This window comes from Drosophila mojavensis, unplaced genomic scaffold (genome assembly GCF_018153725.1).
Source record: "Drosophila mojavensis isolate 15081-1352.22 unplaced genomic scaffold, ASM1815372v1 contig_74, whole genome shotgun sequence".
In the NCBI taxonomy this organism is placed as follows: Eukaryota; Metazoa; Arthropoda; class Insecta; order Diptera; family Drosophilidae; genus Drosophila; species Drosophila mojavensis.
This window is the reverse complement of record NW_025318899.1, coordinates 15306146-15326794: the sequence shown is the minus strand read 5'-3', so window position 1 is coordinate 15326794 and position 20649 is coordinate 15306146. Positions and strand designations below refer to the sequence as shown.

Below are 20649 nucleotides of genomic sequence, written 5' to 3'. Positions count from 1 at the left end.
TAAACGTTTACCGCATATTTCTCTCTCATCGAATTTCTAAATAAAATTCAAATTAAACACTTATTCATTTATGAATGCAGTGCAAATTTATTTAAAAAATAAACTTCTTCATGAATATATATGGCAGATTTCCCGAATACTGAAATGCCGAAGCACGCAAATTTGCATTAAAAGAGAGGAAGGAAAATATAGAAATGCAGTTGAAATATGTACGTACATATATATGTATGAATGCTAAAATATATGTATATATATGTGCATATATAGTGTGTAGCTCAGTGCCTCTGCCTGCCTGCCTCTGCCTGCCTTGCTTGATTGTGTGTGAGCTAGGAGAAAAATGTTTTAAAATGCGGGCTGTTCCTGAGTGCCAGGGCAATTACATGCAACTTCCCTTCTCTCTGTTTCTCTTTTTAAGTGCTCCCATTCTTTGGCATACTATTTGTTGGCTTTTTCGACCACCTACCTACTTACCTTTCGGGCTGCACTTTATGCAAGCATAATAAATTTGTGAACCTTGCTTTGTTTTACGACACATTTTTCCATGCTGCGCTCGCCTACTGTAAAGGGTGTCGACGAATTGAGTGAGTTTTGGTTGCGGTGAAAGCAATGAGGTGCTTTAAGGAATTTCTAGACTCGCCATGGAGTATTGTAGAGAGTCTCTCTCTCTCTCTTTCTTTCTTGATAGATCTTAAGATATGCTTAATAAAATATGTCATAAAGTTGATCGTTAGCTCTGCACTTCTCATGCATAAATGTGGGACTTTTTAAATGACACCTCTCTTTATCAGAAAGTAAAAAGCGCCTCTCTATACAATTCTCATATCCATACTATATTCCTGTAAAATGACTCTGTGCAATTCTTTTACAAGTTTATCAAAACATCAAACAGCTCTCTACACAATTCTCATCTCTATATATTATATTTCTATGCCACTTTCTCTAAACTGTCAAACACCTCTCTATGCAATTCTCATGCAACTTGGTAAGCATTCAAGCAGCATTAGCCCAATAAAAAGGATTCATCTTATATCATCAGTTTTGTTATCTAATCATGTGCTTCCAGCTGACTAGACACCCATTATACTTGGGGTTTTATAATGCGCGCGCACACATGCACAGACGCGCACACATGCATAGACGCGCACACACGTAAGCATTAATTCGCATTTAGTTTTCTTGTCATTTTGTGCACTGCTCGTTGCTTTCTTTTGTGAGAGACCTTCAAATTACAAAGCCCGACCCAGCACAATGTCATAATTACACTTACTATTTGTTAAGGTTATGTGTGTGTGTGTGTGCGAGTCGCACTCTCTCTCTCTCTCTCTCTCTCTCTCTCTCTTTCTGTATGAGCAGAATGCACTGCTTAAAGCTGAACCGACTATTCCATCGATGGGCAAACATGTTGAAAGCAAACGTTGAACACTCAAAATGAGAAACAATAATGGATTGCAATGGATTGTATTTACATATGGATTTGCCAGTCAGCCAGCCATAGGGAGAGCAGTTTCGATATTGCACAATGCATCGCACTAAGTGGATGGGAATCGAAGCTTTAGACGCTGCACAGTGACTAGAGGCAGTCGCAACGACCCCGCCCACTAGTCGCCGCACTAGTAATGGAAACGAATAAATCTTGAATGCCTCAAATATTTGCTATATGCGACGCTGTCATGTGTGTAGAACAGACTGTTGCACGGATGCTAGACCCAGACCAGGGTGCTGTAAAACAAATTTCTATACAACACTCTGTGTAGAGACGAGAGAGAGAGAGAGAGAGAGAGAGAGAGAAATAAAAGAAATCACCAAGTTACAGTTGCCGTTGCCGTTGCTGGTGCGAGGCATTCAGCACCATTATAATAGTTTGCAGCGCCTCCAGCACGAACTGCAGAAGGCGTCTGAGGCGGAGGCGGAGGCGGGGACGGAGCGTGGACTTAAACTCACTTTGACACTCGAGAGCCGCAACGAGATAAAAATGGCTGCGAGTCCAGGCAGCCAGAGCAGCCAAGCACCCAGCCAGCCGTTGCCTTGTCTGGAGCTGCACAAGATGGTGGGCGTAGGTGTTAGGAGACAACAACACGCACTGCATGCAAACAGCGAACTTTCTGCGTGCTCTTAAAATAATATATAAAATATGCATTGCAAGAGCTAAACTAGATAACGGCATAATATGATATTGCGCATACGCCGCATGGCCAGCTGCAAATAGCATAATCTGCTTAAAGCTAAAACGATATCAGTTACAGCAAAAAGGCGTAAACTGAGAACTGAACTTTATCTTTAAGATCAGCATATGCATTGTATACAATAATATACAATATTATTGATATTATTATTATATGATTATCATTAAAATGGATATGGTCCACTAATTGTACAGTTTATTAAACTGGTTTTATTAAAAGAATTCTATAGCATTTAAGCACATTAAAAGAGCTTTTAAAGCTAGAGCAAAAGTTTTTTTATCTTTACTGAATTTCAAACCTTTAAGTGTACAAAATATTTCAATAAGAAACGGATTGCCTCCTACAATCAGTAAGAGATTAGGCTTCTCATTTAAATCAAATGTAACTGGACTTAGTCAAAGCTTAAAGATTACTAAGCTGCCTCAGACACAGCTTATGCTGACATCCGCTCCCATCTGCCATACTCATTATCCAATTACATCAATTGGAGGTCTCGTCAATTTTCAGCTGAGGTTATAGACCCAATGGCAGGAGCAAATTTCTGTCATAGCGCTGTCAATGCAAATCAAGCCATAGACCACGCCCACGTTGCATTATTCTTTTTGCTGGCTGTCGATTTTTGTGGCAATCTGTTGCGAAAACACAACGAAACGAGTCGAAACGAATGGTATGTTGATAAAACACAAATGCTAAACGAAGTTGCCTGAAAAATGCAAAGCGGACGATTGTTGTTCCTGCCTGCTGGCATTGTCTGTTGCAAGCTTCATTAGATGCACGCATCCTGGAGCAGCAGAAAGAGGGGAAGGAGGAGGCGCAGGAAGAGTAGGAGCAGCATTAGCAGGAGGAGTGGGTGAAACAGCAGCAGGAGGATGAGGAGAAGCAACAGCAGATGGAGTGGGACCAGTATCAGCAGGAGCAGAAAGAGGAGTAGGAGGGCCAGCAGCAGCAGCAGGAGTGGGAACAGCCTCAGCAGGAAGAGTAGGAGGAGCAGCAGCTGGAGGAAGAGGAGCAGCAACAGCAGAAGGAATGGGACTAGCATCAGCAGGAGGAGTAGGAGTAGGAGCAGCAGCAGAATATAGAGAGAGCCACAATTGTACGAGCACAAGGCAAGCGGCACTAATAGATGTGGCATTCAAATTTATTTCCAATGTATGTGCCAGAGGCAGTGGCACACTCAAAGTCGCAGTCGCAGTCGCAGTCGCAGTCGAAGGGAGTTCGAGGGAACGAACAGAAGCTGCAGCTGCGTGACACTTAAGTGACAATTTAGACGACACATGAGGGAGCCAAAACATGTAAATTCCAATTGTGCGACGGCATAATGCACACTGTACAGTAATGCACACTGTACAGTAAGCAGAGCAGTTTGAGACACTAAATTGTCACATGAGACACCACAACGAGTGCTGGAAATTGGCATGAAGAGAAATGCTCAAAGGAGAGTATTTGCTATAGAGGGAAACAGAAGTTCAGTTCTCTGATTTCTATTAGGTATTCAAGTGTCATCAGTATAGCCATAATTACAGCATTATACATATAATAGAGTCAGATGCGAGACAGACAATGGAGATAGCATGAAAATTCAGATGTAATTTACGATCATTTATTCAAAGGGGCACAAAAACTTTACAAAAGCCCAACAAATCCACACATTCCCAGCTCACACAAAGCACACCATGTGAATAAAAAACAATTCTCTCTCTCTCTCTCTCTCTCTCTCTCTCTAAACTGTAAATTTAATTAATTAAGAGTATGTTCAAGTGCAAACAGCAGCCAAAACGACAAAGCAGAATAGCAAAAAAAAAAAAAAAAAAAAAACTGACAACAGACAATAGAGAACACAGCAACAACAACAAAATATTGACAAAGTTTTCCAACTCCGATAACTTTTTCTCACAGCTAAACTCCATAGAGCACAATAATTGCAGCCCGAAAAGGAAGTGAAATCAGCTCGAAAGCCAACAGCAACAGCAGCAGCAGCAGCAGTTGAATTGATATATTACGTATACGCCGCATGCGACCCACAGAAAATTGTGTATTAAACGAATGAAAGCAAAGCGTGAGACTCAAACGAAAAAAAACAAATAAAAGAAAACTAAAAGTTTACAAAGCAAATAAATCACACATTATAATATATATAAATATATATAGAAATTAATTTTAAAAAATGTATATAAAAAGCGGATTCATTAAATTGAAAAGAAATGTAAATATAAAAAAAAAATAAAAAAAATCAATTTGAACTTAAAAAAAATTATATTTATATAATATATAGTACCTGCTTTTAAATACCTTTTTTAATAATTTTTTATATTATTTTATATGTACATAAAATCAAGTTTTGTTTGCGAGTATGAAAATGCAATATTCAGTTTAGCTTGGGGCAGCTGCGAGTCGTTAAAAAAATCAGCATAGTTTATTTTGGCTTTGGCCAGCTTAAAATTTTTGTTTAAGGATATGAGATATAAATTGAAATATATATTAAATTAATACCAGTCTGGCTATAAAATAAAAAATTAATATAAACAAATACTGCAAAATTGTACACATATAATTATATATATTTGCTCTCTGTTCTTAATAAATAGTAAATTGGAAAAAATTAGCTCAAAGCACATTAAATTAGCTTTTGCTATGGTACATATAAATAAAAGTAAATATATGCAAAGTATATATTTATATATAGATATATATATAAATTTACAAATTTATATTCCTAACACCAAACTAACAAACTGTTAAGTTCCTTCTTCATGTCGACTCAATTGCAATAATCGTTGAGCTCGGCCCGCAAGCGTGAATATGAAAATTTTATTATGCTCTGTGTTAAATGCTCGCACACACTTTATTATTGAATGTTAAATGGCATTGAAATTATTTAATAATCGTATTGGGGCCAGCATATGGTGAGCGAAATCAGGAAGTGAAATGAAATTGGAAATTGCAGTTGCAGTTGCAGTTGCAGTTGCACAGAGTGATAATTTACATATAATTGAGTTCAGTTCTTATTGGAATTGTATCTGCATGAGCGTGTGTGTTTGCATCCTGTGTGTGCTCGTTTCTGTGTGTGTGCGTGCGTGTGTGTGTGTGCTGTTATCATGGCTGGGCTGAACGACATTTATATGCATTCGTTTGTTCTGTGCGTGTAAAATGAAAATTTATGCACACTTAATGGTCGCCTCTGCCGGCAGCAGCAGTAGCAGCAGTGGCTGCCCAACCACGCCCCCAATACGCCCGTAGACGTAGACGCTGCCACGCCCACAGACTCTGTTGAATGCACTCGTTAACAGAGCAACCTCTCAACTGCTACAGCTATGCAGTGTCCGACGTGTTTCGCTGTCCGCTTTCAAATGAATTATGCTTCTTTTCGTTTGGTTCTTTTTTTGTTACTATTTCTCTGTCTGTCCATCTCGCTCATATGGCTCAATCTATCTCTTTCGCACACGCACACATACTTGCTGTTGAATTGGCATTTTTCTTTGCGGTTTGTCGCATTTTAACATATAAATTCGTGACAGGAAAGTTGATGATGAATGCGGGCATTAAATTAAGTTGAGATTTCAGTAATATACATATGTATGTATGTATGTGCATAAATTCCATATATACCGAAGACATATGGGAATATTGTGAATGTTACTTCGAGTAGAACTTTCAAGTCTTTTGTGAGGCAACAGCTAGTCAAGCTGTGCTTTCTATAGAGACTATAATTGGCAAACGTTTGTTCGCCTTATTGCCTTGACAAACTTTGGCTAATGGAATGCCAACTAGAGATTTGTGGCACAAAAGAGCACAGGAAATATAGTATATTGACAAGAGTAAAGATTTTATATAAGAATTTGAGCTTTATGTTAAATAACATTATGCTAAATATACTTAATTTATGCTCGAAACTTTGTGGAAAAGAGCTCAAACAAGTTGAAACAATGTTTGGGTCACGTTAAGCAACTCGAAATAGAAGTGAACTGAAAAAAAAAACATAAAGAAATGCAGTACTTGAATTTGTTTTTTCCTTTCTGAAACAAACAAGTTGAGGCCAAAGAAAGTTCTCAAAGGTAACCGTTGGCTGTGAAAATGCGAAAATAGAAAATGCGAGCGCTTCAAGTGAAATAAACTGTAGTTTGAGCATAAACGTGAAGTTTGCCATATTATGCTTATTGAAAACTTATGGAAAAATGAAAATTCGCCGACAAAACTGAACCATAAGCAAACAATCAAAATCATAAAAATAATAATATTGGCGAATTCCTTTTCCTCAATGGAAAAACTTGAGCATTTCGCTGCTCGTAAAACTATGCATTGTTATAGACTGTGAAAAAGCTTGCGCCAGGAAAGGTCCAATCATGAGGAAAAAAATAAAAGCCAAATATAAATTGAGTTCTAAAAGAGAACTGCAACTAAGCGCCATTTCGTGCTCGCTCAGTTGTTGCTATTGCAAGAGAAAATTCCAATAAGGGAGAACATTCTAGGCAAATACATATTTAGTTGTTGCAGTCGGAAGAGAATTGAGCTGCCATTGAGCGTCAGCTGTGAGTTGGCTTGTATTAGATCATGAAATGCCAGTAGTGTAGCAGCTAGCGCCATCTGTTGCTAGTTAGCTGAAGCTCAGAGGGAGCTAAAAGAGAGACTGAATGAAACAGATGAAGTCGTGTGTAAAGATGTATGCAAAAGGCAGTTCTCAATTATATTGAGTTGAAGTCAGAAGAGAAAGATCATGAAATGTCAGCAGTCTAGCAGTTAGCGCCATCTGTTGCCAGGTTGCTGAAGCGTAGAGGGAACTTGAACTCGAGAGTAATTTGACAACGACCATCTCTCAACTACTACAAAGTAAGCTTTCAGTTGAGAATTAAATCAATTAAACAATGTTTTGATTGCTTAAATATATATAAAATATATAACAAAAATATTTGTAATAGAAGTATTTTATTATCAAATATTAAAAATGCACTTTGATAAAATACAAACTATTATTGCATATCAAAATACAATCTAACTTAAATAAACTGAAGTGGGACGTAAATATTTGACAAAACAACGGCCATCAAATAAAATTAAATAACATAAATGTAGTAAATGAAAAGCCTTTGTAACAAATATTAGACAACATGTTAGGTAGCATATCAGCTAATTTAATTTAATTTAATTTTTCTGAGTTATGCGCCAATATTCGTTTAATTTTTCAATTAGTAAAATAAACAAAAATGCCAGAGCGCATAATAGAGGAATCGACAAGCACATTGTAGGCACACACACACACTCACAATGGCATTGTTGTACGTGTGTGTGTGTGTGTTTTTAATTACATTAAATGTTTGCTTTGGCAGGAAAACCCAAAAAATAAAACAAAAACAAAAGCTAGCAGGTCAGCTAGCCATGTCATAGAGAGAAAAGTAAAACTAAGCAACAAAATTGTAATCAAATATGCATTGAAAATACGTTCAACAATTTTTGTATGTTTGACAAAAATTATTTATGAGTTTTGATTTCACTTTAGATTTACGAACAATAAAAATAGAGAATAAATCTAGAATATATTTTTGTATATGCAACTAAATTAAATTATATTAAAAATAAATAAAAATTTATTAAATAAATAAAAAATAAATCGATAAAATAAATAATGAATAAATGAATTAGATAATACGAAATAAATCAAAATTACAATAAAAATAATTTTAATTATAAATTAAACACAAAGCTAGTTGAGCTTTGACAGCGATAGTAAATATTTTAAATATCTAAAATCAATTAATTGCAAAAAAAAAAAAAAACAACAAAATTATATGCATATATATATAATTAATTTATTTATTTTTATTTATGTGGGTTTTTTTTTTCAATTATTTAACTTAAATTATTTATTGGGCTGCAGCTTAATCAATTTGACATGCAGCAGCGCAGATTTCAATTTGTATTTTAAGCTCTGTGCTACTTAAAATTCTTTAACATTCGACACAAATACATACATACGTATACAAGTATATACACATAATTTAAATGCGCCTCTCTATTGTAATGCGAAATGTGCATCTGTGTTAATTATTTGCACATTCATCAAACAAAAGTGCGCAACCGCAATACAGAATTTATTCAATTTTAATTGTTTTCGTGTGCTGCATTAATTTTTAATGCACGCATGAATAAACAAAAATAAAAATACCTATTTGTATATTAATATTGAAAAGAAATTATGATTATAAAAAATAAATTTATTGACATTTACTGTCAGCGTTGCTCATTTAATTAGTTGGGTAGAATCTGACAGCTATTGAAGGGAAAAAAGCGTAAATTTATGGCACAACAAAGACATTATTTAAATACATTGCAGCAGGCAGTTAATTATAATCGAATTTAAAAAAATGAAATAAAATAAAACTTAATTTGAGGGTAAAAATATTCAAGAAATTACAAACTTAACAAGAATTTTTTGTAGCTTTAAGAAATCATTCTAGTGAAATTAGCAGAGATAAGAAACGAGTGCGCACCCTGGCCGAAAATTCAGGTCAATGCATTTCAAGTAGAACCCCAAAAAGGTGGAAGAAACCCTAGTTTCAAAATAAAATTCACAAATGCTTAGACCCAACTCGGCTGATGAGACTGCAAAACCCGTTAACGTTGCACTCGGAAAAACAACAGAGATGAAGCCGAACGAGCAGAGTTAGGATTTGTTGAGATGGAGGCGGACTGTGAACTGTGCGGAGTGTTCGCGGAGAGTAGAGTGGGGGCAGGAGGTGGAGGTTAGCTGCATGTAGTTCTTAGCCACTTACATCATCGAGCACACAAGTTTGCAACTCCATAAAATTTTCTTTTCACATGCAGGCTGCCATGAAAGCCGTTAAGTGCCCCATGAGCGGCTCCGGCAAGTTTTCCATTTAGCAGGCGGCAAAGCCGCAAAAGTAATATGCCCGAGCTAAAGCCGAGCGCAACGTGGCTCAGTCGAGTGTTGATTTAAAGGCGGAACAGCAGCAAGGAGCTGAGCTGAGAGCTGAACTGAGCCAAGAACACGGCCAACAACTTGGGCGTAGTTAAACAAAAGAGACTTTGCCGGCAAAAACTGACTAAGCAAAATCAATATTGATGTTCATTCAATTGAAATTGAATCGAAGGTGCTAGAAGCGAAACGAAGGGCAATTTATACAACAAAAGACACACTCGAGTTGTGTTGTCCGTTGAAGGAGCAAAACTCTGACAAGTCGATTGAAGTGCCCCACGGCTGTCGCTAAAGAAAAATTTGTTAATTTTCTAAAGCAGTTCATTAAAGAATCAGCAACAGCAAACTTCCGCCCCAACATAATCATAATCATAATCTAACAGCAGAAAAATGATGTAGCAACTAATGATACTTGGGGCAGACACGCGGCTCATTTGAGCTCAGTTGGCTAGGGAAGGCTGAGGAAGTTGTTGCAATATGATTGATTACGTATGATAATCGCAGGAGTTATAAGAAATTAATATTACTTATAGAGTTTAAGCTCATGATTGAGCACCCAAAGCACTTTTAACTCTCATCTTTAGCTTGTTTAAATGGGCTTGCAAAACACAGCTAAGCTTCTTAGCATTGACAATTTTTTCTTCTATAGCTCAGCGTTGATTTTTATGGATTTGTTGAAAGTTGGCAACTTTTAATTAAGTTGCTGCACTCATCACCTGCACAACTTGGGCTTTGCTATGTTTTCGATATGCCCTAACCCCGAAGCCTTGCTCTCACTCCCACTACCATCCACTCCCTCCCACTCTCTTTCTCTCTCTGTCTCACTCATTAGCACAGCATTCATCAAGTGTGCAAAATGGCTAAAGAAATTGTTAAGTACATCCAGTCAAGAAACTTTCACGCAATAAAAAAAAAAAAAAGATTTAAAAACAAAAAATATTAAAAATAAAAGCTACAATATAATCGAAAAACTTTTTAATGTAGCAAACATTTTCTTTTTTTCTTGGCACGTCCCAGCGCTGGCATAAAACTATGTTAGAAACTAAGGATTTTACTCTTTTTCACACTCCTTTCTTTTGCTCCCAACCTATCCCTTTTTTCTTTCTCTCTATCTCTTACAGTCTCTTTCTCTTGTTATCTGTGTATGCATTGCCTGCATGCACAAAGGTTGCATTCGCTTTAACTAATTTAACATATCCGACTGAGTCAGCTCTCGTTTTAAGTCTAATAATTTGTGCAGCTCTGCTGTTAATGAGCAGACAACATAGGCTAACGGCTACCCTGTACCATAATTAAATTAGTTAGAATTTATAATATCATATATACTATGTAGTAGGCCAATGGTAATTAGAGGGGATAGTACTCTAGTTAACTATCGATACCAAATTATTAGACTATTCCGATACCTAAGTATAAAGCTAGCTAACAATAAAGCTATTTCCTTTAATTCCTCTTTGCCTACTACAACATGTATAAATGTCTCACGAATATCGCGTGTCGTATAGCAAAGCAGTATGTTCCCTAACAACATAGCGTCCTATTATTATTACTTCTTAGTATACTCAAATTAGCACTCCATGAGAGTGAGACAAGTATTCTAGTTGTTGCTAAACGAGGTAATGGGAATTGCTTAGACGAAATGAGATGGCATGTATAAAGGTCGGTGGGTGTTATTTCTTGGGGTCGAGTCGATATAAAAAGAGAACAACGGAAATGGCGAAGCTCAACAAGACGGAGAACTTGTTATAGAGCACGATTATACATGTCTATGACTAAGGGAAGCGGTCACCCTGAACATGTATATATATATTATATATATGGTACGATAAGACAAGCCCTTAGCTCAAGATTTGATAAACATATATACAGTCGATATTTATTGATATTTCATACATATAATATGCACTTTTATAATTGAAGATATAGCTAGACTTCTATTCAAATACATATTATATACATTCATATAACTTTATAATACTCTTATTCAGGAATAAAACGCTTCAATTAGCGTGCACAAATTTGGCTTCGAGTAATTAAAAATCGCTGCTTTGCCCAGTATTCAATTTATGCTTATAAACTATAGAAGTTGTTGGCAATAAAAGTTGGCTTTGCGCTGCTGTCACTTTTCCAGCCAATTGAACAAGTCACAAACTTCAGCCACGACTGCTGCAGGGGCGGTTATGCTTGTGCCTCTGTTTGTGTCTGTGTCTGTGTCAGGGTATGTGGCTGTGTTTGTGTCTGTGCCTCTGCCTTTGTCTCTGACACACGTTGCGTATACGCAACGTTGGCTTTGCACGTCTGTTGTGACTGCCTTTGTGGCAGTTGCTGCCACAACCAAGCAATTTTCTTTTCTCTCTTTCTCTAGCTGCTTTTTTTCAGAGCAATTTGCAGCCTGTAGGGGCAGGGCCGTGAGGTGACGAGGCGGTGCCAACGGTTCAGTTTAACAGAAATTTGATTATTCATGTGTAGCTCGCCGCTAACTTTTGTGCCGCTTGCACACAAGTTGTTGGCTTAAATGCCCTTACAAGGAGCATATATAGGAATTATTAGGAAATGCGGAGAAGTTTTATAGAGTATATATAGTATATATAATATAATATATATTAATTTTATATATTAATCATTTTCATAAGAGCAAAGCAAGTTTGAGCTGTAAGAGTGAGAGGGAGGACGGTCTCTCTCCCAACGGTACTTTTCCATATTCAGTAAATTAATTAAGACAAGTAAGAAAGCTCTAGTCGAGACTGCTCGACTACGAGATCCCCTGAACCCTTGGAGCAATAGATATTTCAATACTTTTTCGCGACTTTCAGCTTACACAAGAAACACGCACACACACACACACACACACACGCACGTACGCACACACAGGTATACATACACACACACGCATACAGACACACATACACACACACACACGCATACAGACACAAACGCACACACACACACACATACACACACACACATACACATACAAGCAACCACGCATACACACGCATGGGCTGCAGTGTGCGCTTACTATGAGAACTTAATTGTTTAATAACTTTTTTTATGGACGTACGATCTTCATGAAACTTTTAGATAATGATTATAACATGAATATGCATGTACTTGCCAAAGCACAAGTCTCTAGTATTTGAAATACGCTTTTTACAAAAGTGATGGTGAGGGGGTGAATTTAGAGGTGGGGGGTAAATTTTAACAAAAACCGAAATTGTATAAATTGCATATAAGCATACATTAAAAATTTGGAGACTCTAGCAATAAAGGTGTAGAAGATATAATTTTATAACTGGGTTTCGATAAGGTTTTTTATCGATAAAAAAAAGATCGGGATGAGTTATCGATTTTTAATGATAAACTTGATATGCGCGCTGTAATTACGGACATTTTAAAAAAAATTTGAAGTCTCTAGCTCTTATATCTTCTGAAATCGACGCGTTCATACATACGGACAGACGGACAGACGGACAGACGGACAGACAGACGGACAGGGCCAAATCAACTCAGCTCGTCACCCTGATCAAGAATATATATACTTTGTGGGGTCTGCCACGCCTCCTTCTCCCTGTTACATACATTTCAACAAAACCATTATACCCTGATTTCCCATTGAAAATGGGTTCAGGGTATAAAAATGTGAAATTGATACTTCTATATCAAAAATTGCAATTAGAGTATTCAGATTCGGATATGCTGCTAGAAAAGATGTCATATTCGGTTAAGGCTTCACTTGAAAAACTCACAGATAACAAAAAAGAGTATTTACATTCATATAGTCAAAATTTACATGTGTCAAAAGCAGAGTATTCATATGCTCTTTGTAGTCTCATAGATTGCAAAAAGAGTAGATAATTACAGTTATAGATAGTTAAAAAAAAAATAGAGTATACATATTCTGCGGCCTTCCATGACTTACTTCACCTTCATGTGCTCTGCCCCGCCTCTCTTCAATTTTTGCATATTACAACAAAAAGGGCATTCATATTCTCATATGGCTCCTCTCATAATCTCATGTTGTCTTTTTGTGTGTTCTTTATGTTGTTTTGTTAATTATTTTTGGTGTGAAATATGCCTTGGGGCTGGCTTAATACTGATTGCTTTGCTTGCTTTACTCATGGCAAAGGAACTTTTTTTTTTACCTGCTCTGCGCAGCGTATACAGGGTGTCTTTGTTGCTCTACATGTTTTTAATATGATTTTCTTTTTCGCATACTCACATTAATTGCTTGTGGCATATGCAAAGGGAATTTATGTTTGTACATACCTGCAATAAAAGAGAAAAGGAAAAACGTTAATATTATGAGTATTTAGCCGGAATGAAGAAATTCTTTTGATATATGATTTACATAGGTGTAGGAGGGTGTAGGAGACACCCTTTAGGGCGTCTTAGTTTAGGCCAAAAAAGCAATGTTAAATTATGCCAAATGAGCAACAATTAAGTTAATTGGTTTAACGTGTTGCTATGCAGCCTCCGCAGACCCAGAGAAAAAAGTGAAAATGTTGAAAATTATGAGCGAGTGGCTGGTGTTGTTGGCTTTAGCTAGTTATATGTCGAATGGGCCACACGTGCAGCTAATGAATGAATTTAATTTATGCTCTAAAATTATGCCAGGACACGCTCCAACAATGGCTCGCTGCCTGCCTTGCTATAAACACCCCAAGCAAATTAGTGAAACGAACTTTTGTCTCTTCCATCACAGTCACATGGCAAATTGACTCAAGTTTCACACACACACACATACACGCACACACAGAGGTGGAGACAGAGTCTCTGGCTTACCTCCATGGAATTTGCCCTCTCATCATCGTTGCCATCCATGGATTTTGTTGTCTCTAGCAAAGCGGTTTGGTTGCCACGGCCACTGTTCGCCTTGGCGTCCATGTGGCTGGGATCTCGCCGATTGCGCAAGAGACTTGTCGTTTCCGGTATTTCGTCCTGCGGATCCACTGGATCCAGCTCACTGATTGGCATGAGAGCCGGACAAACAACTCGTGAGATATGCAACTTTTGTGGAGGCATTGTCCTATAGCACAACTTTAATTTGAAGTAAAATACAATGTGCCCCTAAAACGGGCTAACAAAACTAAATCAGTGTCGAACGCAGAGTGCGTTGAACTGCATGAGGAAAGTGTCAAACGGGGCCAACTGGCCACGCCCACACGCATGCCATGTCCTGATAATGGACATTAAATGGCGAATATGTCGTCTGGCCATAAATAAGTTGATTAACGCTGCCTGAAGAGCGGGCCCCGGCTGTACTTAGAGGCAAGGGCTCCTGCACAGCTGCGTTGTCCTGCTCGAGGTAATGAAATTAACGCTCCTCCATGGTATGGGCCAATAGAATGGGTTTTATTTTCTGTCTAATTTATTACCAGCTATATGGGGAGCAAAGGCAATGCGGCACTTGCCAGATAAGCGCTCTAAATTAGATAGACTTTGAGGCAACTTAACAATGTTAAGAGTGCATGAGCTGGTTATAAAAGGGACAGAGCTGTGGCTATTTAGGAAAGTCTGCTTGATGTAAGTGATTTTCACACTTGTAATTGGATAGGAGAGGGAGAAATGTGTCTATATAAAAGAAAGGGGAGAGGAGAACAATTTTCTATAAAGTTTATATACATACATAAAATATATATCTTTATAGATGTTCTATTCATAAATCTATATAGAATCTCAATATATTTGCTAAAAACAGCAATTTTTTCAGTTTCTAGTTATACAATAAATATTATTGTTTATTATTTATTTAATAATAATGCTGTATAGTATATATAAGCTTTACACTGCTCAACAAAATTTGATGAAAACATAAGCCAAAAATTAGGTTTTTAACTACAGCATTACAATAACTTATGAACTTGTTGTAATGGACACTCTTTGGTATCACTTTAACAACTTCATGTAATCAAGCTGCGAAACACCACTAAAAGAGATTGATCCACGGTTGACTGACCCTCGTCTAGATTTTGACAAGAGCTTAAAGTTTCATAGAAGTCCACCAGCAGCACCGGTTTTACCTCTCTTACTCTACCTTATTCGAATGGTCACAAATTCGTTGAATAACTGGATAGCTCTGGTTTAATGGAGATTTTATGGTATTCCATTAAAATTCAACACTTCAAAATCTAAAATACTCTTCAACTGGTTTATTTTATGCCCTATCTATATATCTACATACTGTATAAATTGTTTCATCTGTATGTTCTCTATCTATACTACCCTAATTGTAGGTTCTATGCCTAACATTTCAACATACGTCTCATTTAGGCTATTTAATGCATTGAATTTAATTCTACACACTTGCAAATTAATTCAACCCAAACACGCATACATACACACACACATATATATGTATATATATATATTCACACTCACACACACAGACCTAAAGCTTTCACACAAAATGCGAAACAGAACCGCAAAGCAGCTCAAAAGATATGCGAACCACAGACAGAAGACGCAAATGCACCACGTTGAATTTTGCGGTGACAGCGACAAGCAGCATAACAAAATACAACAACAACATAGCAACAACAACAGCAACAAAACTACAACAACAACGGCAACAACAATTAAAGCACTTTACAGCATTGTGCTCTAGGCCTGCGCCCAATCCTTTTCCCATTTGATACCAAAACAAAATGAGTCGCAACGAAACGAAATATTGAGACAATTAAATTGTCAGCGAATTTTCCACAAATGCGATACAAAAGCACGCATTTAGAGATGTGCTAAAGTCGCGTTTATTCGGCGAATAACTATATATGTGTTTTTATATAGACGATATAAATTTGTCTCTGCTCTAATTACACTGCGAGTTCTTAAGATAACAAATATTTGCTTAATATTTGGTTACACTATTTATCTAGCTGCTCACACTGACAAGTATTTCGTGCCTCGACTTTCGTGTCACGCTCGACACGCCCTCATCTCTGACCAAAATGGCTGCCAGGTGAGGCGGTTAATCGGTGTTGCAGTTGTAGTTAGTTTTGGGCATCAACCACAATGCTCATACTCCACACGACCACGCCCCCTTGCCCTTCGAGCACGCCCCCTCGACCCCGCTCACAATTCGACAGTCGTCGCAGTTGGCGTTACATAAGTTATTTATTGGAATTTGAGTGTCATTGAGTACGAAGTGCTCCCAGGCATTGGGTAGCTCCTATATGTATGCATACCGAATGCCGATTGCAAACCGCAACTCTTTGAGGTTAGAGTGAGAGAGAGAGAGAGAGAGAGAGAGAGAGAGAAGGCACTGAGAGTGAGTGAAATATGACCCCGAGCTTAAATGACAAACACTATGGCTGATTGCATGCTGACAACTAGCGATATCCAATTGGAGTTGAGAGGTGGGCGTTATTTACGATTTGTTTGCTCACATTGTAAACACCACACGCACACACACACACACACACACACGCAGAGTTTCGCTTCAAAGGTTCATAAATAACCGACACCAACTGATTTTGCCATAAACAAAGCAAATCAAGTCAAGTAAACAAATTAGAGAAAAGTTATCGCTTGTTCAAGAATGAAATTTAGTTGAGCTGAGTTAAGGCTATGTGTAATGGCTGTGCTATAATATAATATATTATTTATAAAGAAGAAGAGAACTTTTATATATATATATATATATCTCATTTTTGTATATCATATATATAGACATATTTTATCCCCAGAGACCAGCAGCTGCTCCTTGAAAGTTTAGCTAGAAAATTTTCGAGCGCCTCAACGTATGCAACAATTTTCTTATGCCAAAACTTTCAAGCAAAGCCAAAAGCCAGGTCTCAACCTTACACCTGTAACTAATTGCATTTGCAACGTAATGCAATATATGCAGAAATATTTAGCTTAAATTACATTTGAGTTTGTGTTAGATGCTTGGGTCTTTATCTAAATATTAACTGGCTGCTGTCCAGAGATATGCAACTCAACTCGAGTTTATGAAAATAACTGATGCCAGAGTATCTGCATAACTGTCTGTTGCAGCACACACACACACACACATAGACACACCCACACAGACACTCACACAGATGCGGACACCTTCACATAGTTGTCGGAAAATTCCACTTTTAACTTGCAGTTTTTGCAATTTTCGCATGCATTAGACAGAGACTCGCTGTCCATGAGTGGGAATCGGGCATTGGCTGGACGGGTGGTTCTGGGACGGGTTCTCTGGCTCAGCAGGAGCAGCAGCACGAAACATAAGCTCTGCTAATGTCTGTCAGCGGCATACCGCACGCAGTCTAGGAAACAGATACAAATTTGGTTAGCAGACAGCCAAACCAACCAGCCCAGTCCAGTTCAGGCCAGAGAGTCACGGGAATCTGGTTCAGTTCGTGCCCGGGCAGCCGCAGCATGTGGGCGAACTTTGCATAATATTTGGCTACATTTTTGCTCGGCAGAAGTTGCCGGAATAGCAAACAGTCTCAGCTACACACACACACACATACACATATGTAAACATTTATATAGATACATGCATCAATGTGTGTGTGTGAGTTTCATTTATGAACCCTAGATTAACAATTTTTGTATCACGTGCCTTCAAATTGTTTGTGAATTGCATGCTTTAGCTATCTTTACGTTCATAGAACTCGTTTTTAACTAATTTTGCATTCATTTTTTCCTCTGGTTAACCAGACTGCACTACTGAGTTTCCACTGTAGCTCCGATTTCACTCGCTATGTTGGCTTTTGAATCTAAATTGGAAAACTTTTGATGAGCTGCAGCAAAAAAGTGAAGAGAAATATCTAGCCAAAATTCATAAACGGAGAATTGTTGGCATTGAATTACCCTTTAGCTGGAGTTGTTTTCAATATAATTATTTATATTTTATTTTATTTGATACTCTACTCAATTTGATATGTAAACTGAATTTTTTCTCTCTTTCTCTCTCTCTCTCTCTCTCTCTCTCTCTATGATTAATTATTTATATATTATTAATTTCTTCCCATGCATTTTGTGGAATTTTTTTTGTATAATATCTTTGACTTGTTATGCTCCCTCTTCATATGTGCAGGGTATACAAAAAATAGATTTCTATATTTATGACTGTTTTTCAGCATTGCGCTAGCCAGAGGCGCAGCGAATTTTTGCTTTCATTTGAAACTAGAAAAAACAGCTAAAAATAGCCATAAATATAGAGTTTGTATGCAATAAGACTTACCTACCATTCTACTCTACCTGCCACACCCACATTTCCCAATTGAAACTTTTACCCAAGTAGAATTTGTTGTATTTAGAGTCTGAATATTTTTGTAAAATTCATCATCTGTGCTGTCTGTTCTAATGCATATTGTGTGTCAAAACACATCAAACCACAAATGTGCGACAATTTCCATGAAAATCCAACGCACACACACACACACACTTATACACCTGAGCTGAACATTGCAGCTACATTTGCTGTCATCTTTCGTCAAGTTGCGCATCAATAAAATTTCGCTAGTCAATGGAATTTACGTGGGCTTGGCAGCTGCTGATAAGGCACACACAGTTGCCGAAAGGGAGGGCGAATATATGGGGGAGAGAGAGACAATACAATACCCTTTCTCATATTGACATTAGCAAAGCACCTGCCAGACAACGGGCAACGTGGAAGCTCGGAAAACTGCTGTGACAGGCTAAAAATGTTGCCGAGCTTTGAAACTTGGTTGGGGCCCTTTTTCTGAGGAAAGGGGGAGGGGGGCTACATATGGCCACGTAGTTGGGTTTAGCCTGCCTGTTGCTGTTGCTCTCCACTGTTGTCCACTCGGTGCTCCATTTTAATTGTTTTGCAGTTGGCCAACGTTCGCCTACGGCACTCTGCACTATTCTAATCGGAATTCAGTCTCTCGAAATGTTTTTCCACATTTTCTTTTGCCAGCACATTTTCCAACAGGAGTTGGGCAAACGCTTTGTTGTCGCACTTGTAGTTGTGGTCATAACTACATATTGCACATGTTGCTATCGTTGCTCAAAAATAGAGAGAGAGAGAGAGAGAGAGCAGCTAAAAAAATGAAACAAAAATTATTGTCTGTGGTTCGTGTGGCTTGCGGCGCAATAGGCGAGAACTATATTTGAAAATTTCAACGTGCTCGCATTGAATATTTGCTTTTATGGCATGGCGCTGGATTCAAGACTCGCTTCAAATGCAATCAGCGTGAAAGCAATTTGGCATTGCCAGAGCCAAGCGGCGCACCACTAATTGGTAAACTGCAAAAATTGTGGTGTCATCAATTAATTTAATGAAAATATAATTAAATGCCACAAATTGGGCGAGAGAGAGGGAGAGGGAGAGAGCGGCATGCTAGCCTAGTCGAACATGTCGCAGTCGTGTCACGACACGCAACCATCTCTATGCTGCGCTTGTGTGATAAGACCTCAAAAACATTATCAGAGGAAGTCCAGTCAGGCTGTTCTCCAATTGTCTGCGTGTGTGTGTGTGTGTGTGTGGGAGTGTGCGTGTGTCAACGAAGAGCAAACACTGCCGCCAGAGGGTTGCCATTAGAGAACAGCAGATGCTGCCAGTTCCCACCCACACGACATGGCTGGCCTCGTGCTATAGGCCTGTTTTCGTTGGCCACAACCACACGAAAATTTTATACAGGTTTTATTTTTTAATCCGGGCTGTGTCTACGGCCCGTAAAAGCAGCCGTAAGTTGCAGCTAATCCATGTAGGAGTCCCTGACAGCATTGCCAGCCCATTGTTAAGGTCAACAACAACCCATTGACAGACAAGAGAGCGTGAGTGAGACGGTGGGAGAGGGGGACAGTGGGTGGGTCCGAGAGAGCTGCTTGGACTTTTATGTTTGACAAGCCGTTTTTTTTTTTTGTATATATTTTGATGGGATTTTTCCCATTGGATGTGACAGGCTTAATATTTATATATAAGAGGTTTAGGGCTTTCCATCTTCACCTGAACGTCGCATCGCCAACGTCACGGCACAGTGCAAATATTTATTTTATTCCTTTGGCTGCAGCAACAGCCGCACATCAAACAGAAATTCCCCCGACTTGGTAAATGTTAGTAAAAATATTTGATGCACACGCGCAGCGAAACTTTAATTGGAAACCAAAGCGAAACTTCTCAACTGAAGCACCTTGAGCAAATGGAGCTGCGAAGCTCTTAGAACGACATTTAAATAAATATACAGCAATTGTTTTTGCTTTAATTAAATTATATTGTCACTCAGTTTATTTTATTTTATTTTTTTTTCCATTACTTAAAGACATTCACTAGTATTAGTTAAAATGTAATTTTCTTTACAATTTCTTAATGCAACTTTAACTTTTAATAATAGTAGCAATATTATAAACTTAAATTTATTTAAATAATTTTGGCTATTTCTCTATCTGTATATATTTATATAGCTTTCCATTATATTTACAGTTTTTTTGAATGCATTTTGTAACTGCCCTTGATCAATTTATTTTTCTCTCACATTTTCTATTTACCAAATTTTCTCTTTCTAGCACTCGTATTATTTTTGTTGCACATTTTCCAATTTCTGTGCATTTATTCTTCTCCATACTGACATACTCCCTTAA

The 20649-nt window shown here is 37.8% G+C and overlaps 1 protein-coding gene across 6 annotated transcripts in view; it reads right to left on the bottom strand.

Annotated features, from left to right (window-relative positions):
• Positions 1 to 20649, bottom strand: part of LOC6582631 (calcium-transporting ATPase type 2C member 1) — a 60629-nt gene that overhangs the window by 22882 nt on the left and 17098 nt on the right. The window contains exon 1 of one of the 6 annotated variants that reach the window (XM_015162541.3): positions 13894 to 14159. The exons of the other annotated variants lie outside the window; for them this stretch is intronic. Within the exon in view, the coding sequence (XP_015018027.1) occupies positions 13894 to 14133 (240 nt within the window). The 5' untranslated portion in view covers positions 14134 to 14159. Of the gene's footprint in view, positions 1 to 13893; positions 14160 to 20649 lie in introns of those variants that run through there. 6 annotated transcript variants of the gene reach the window in all.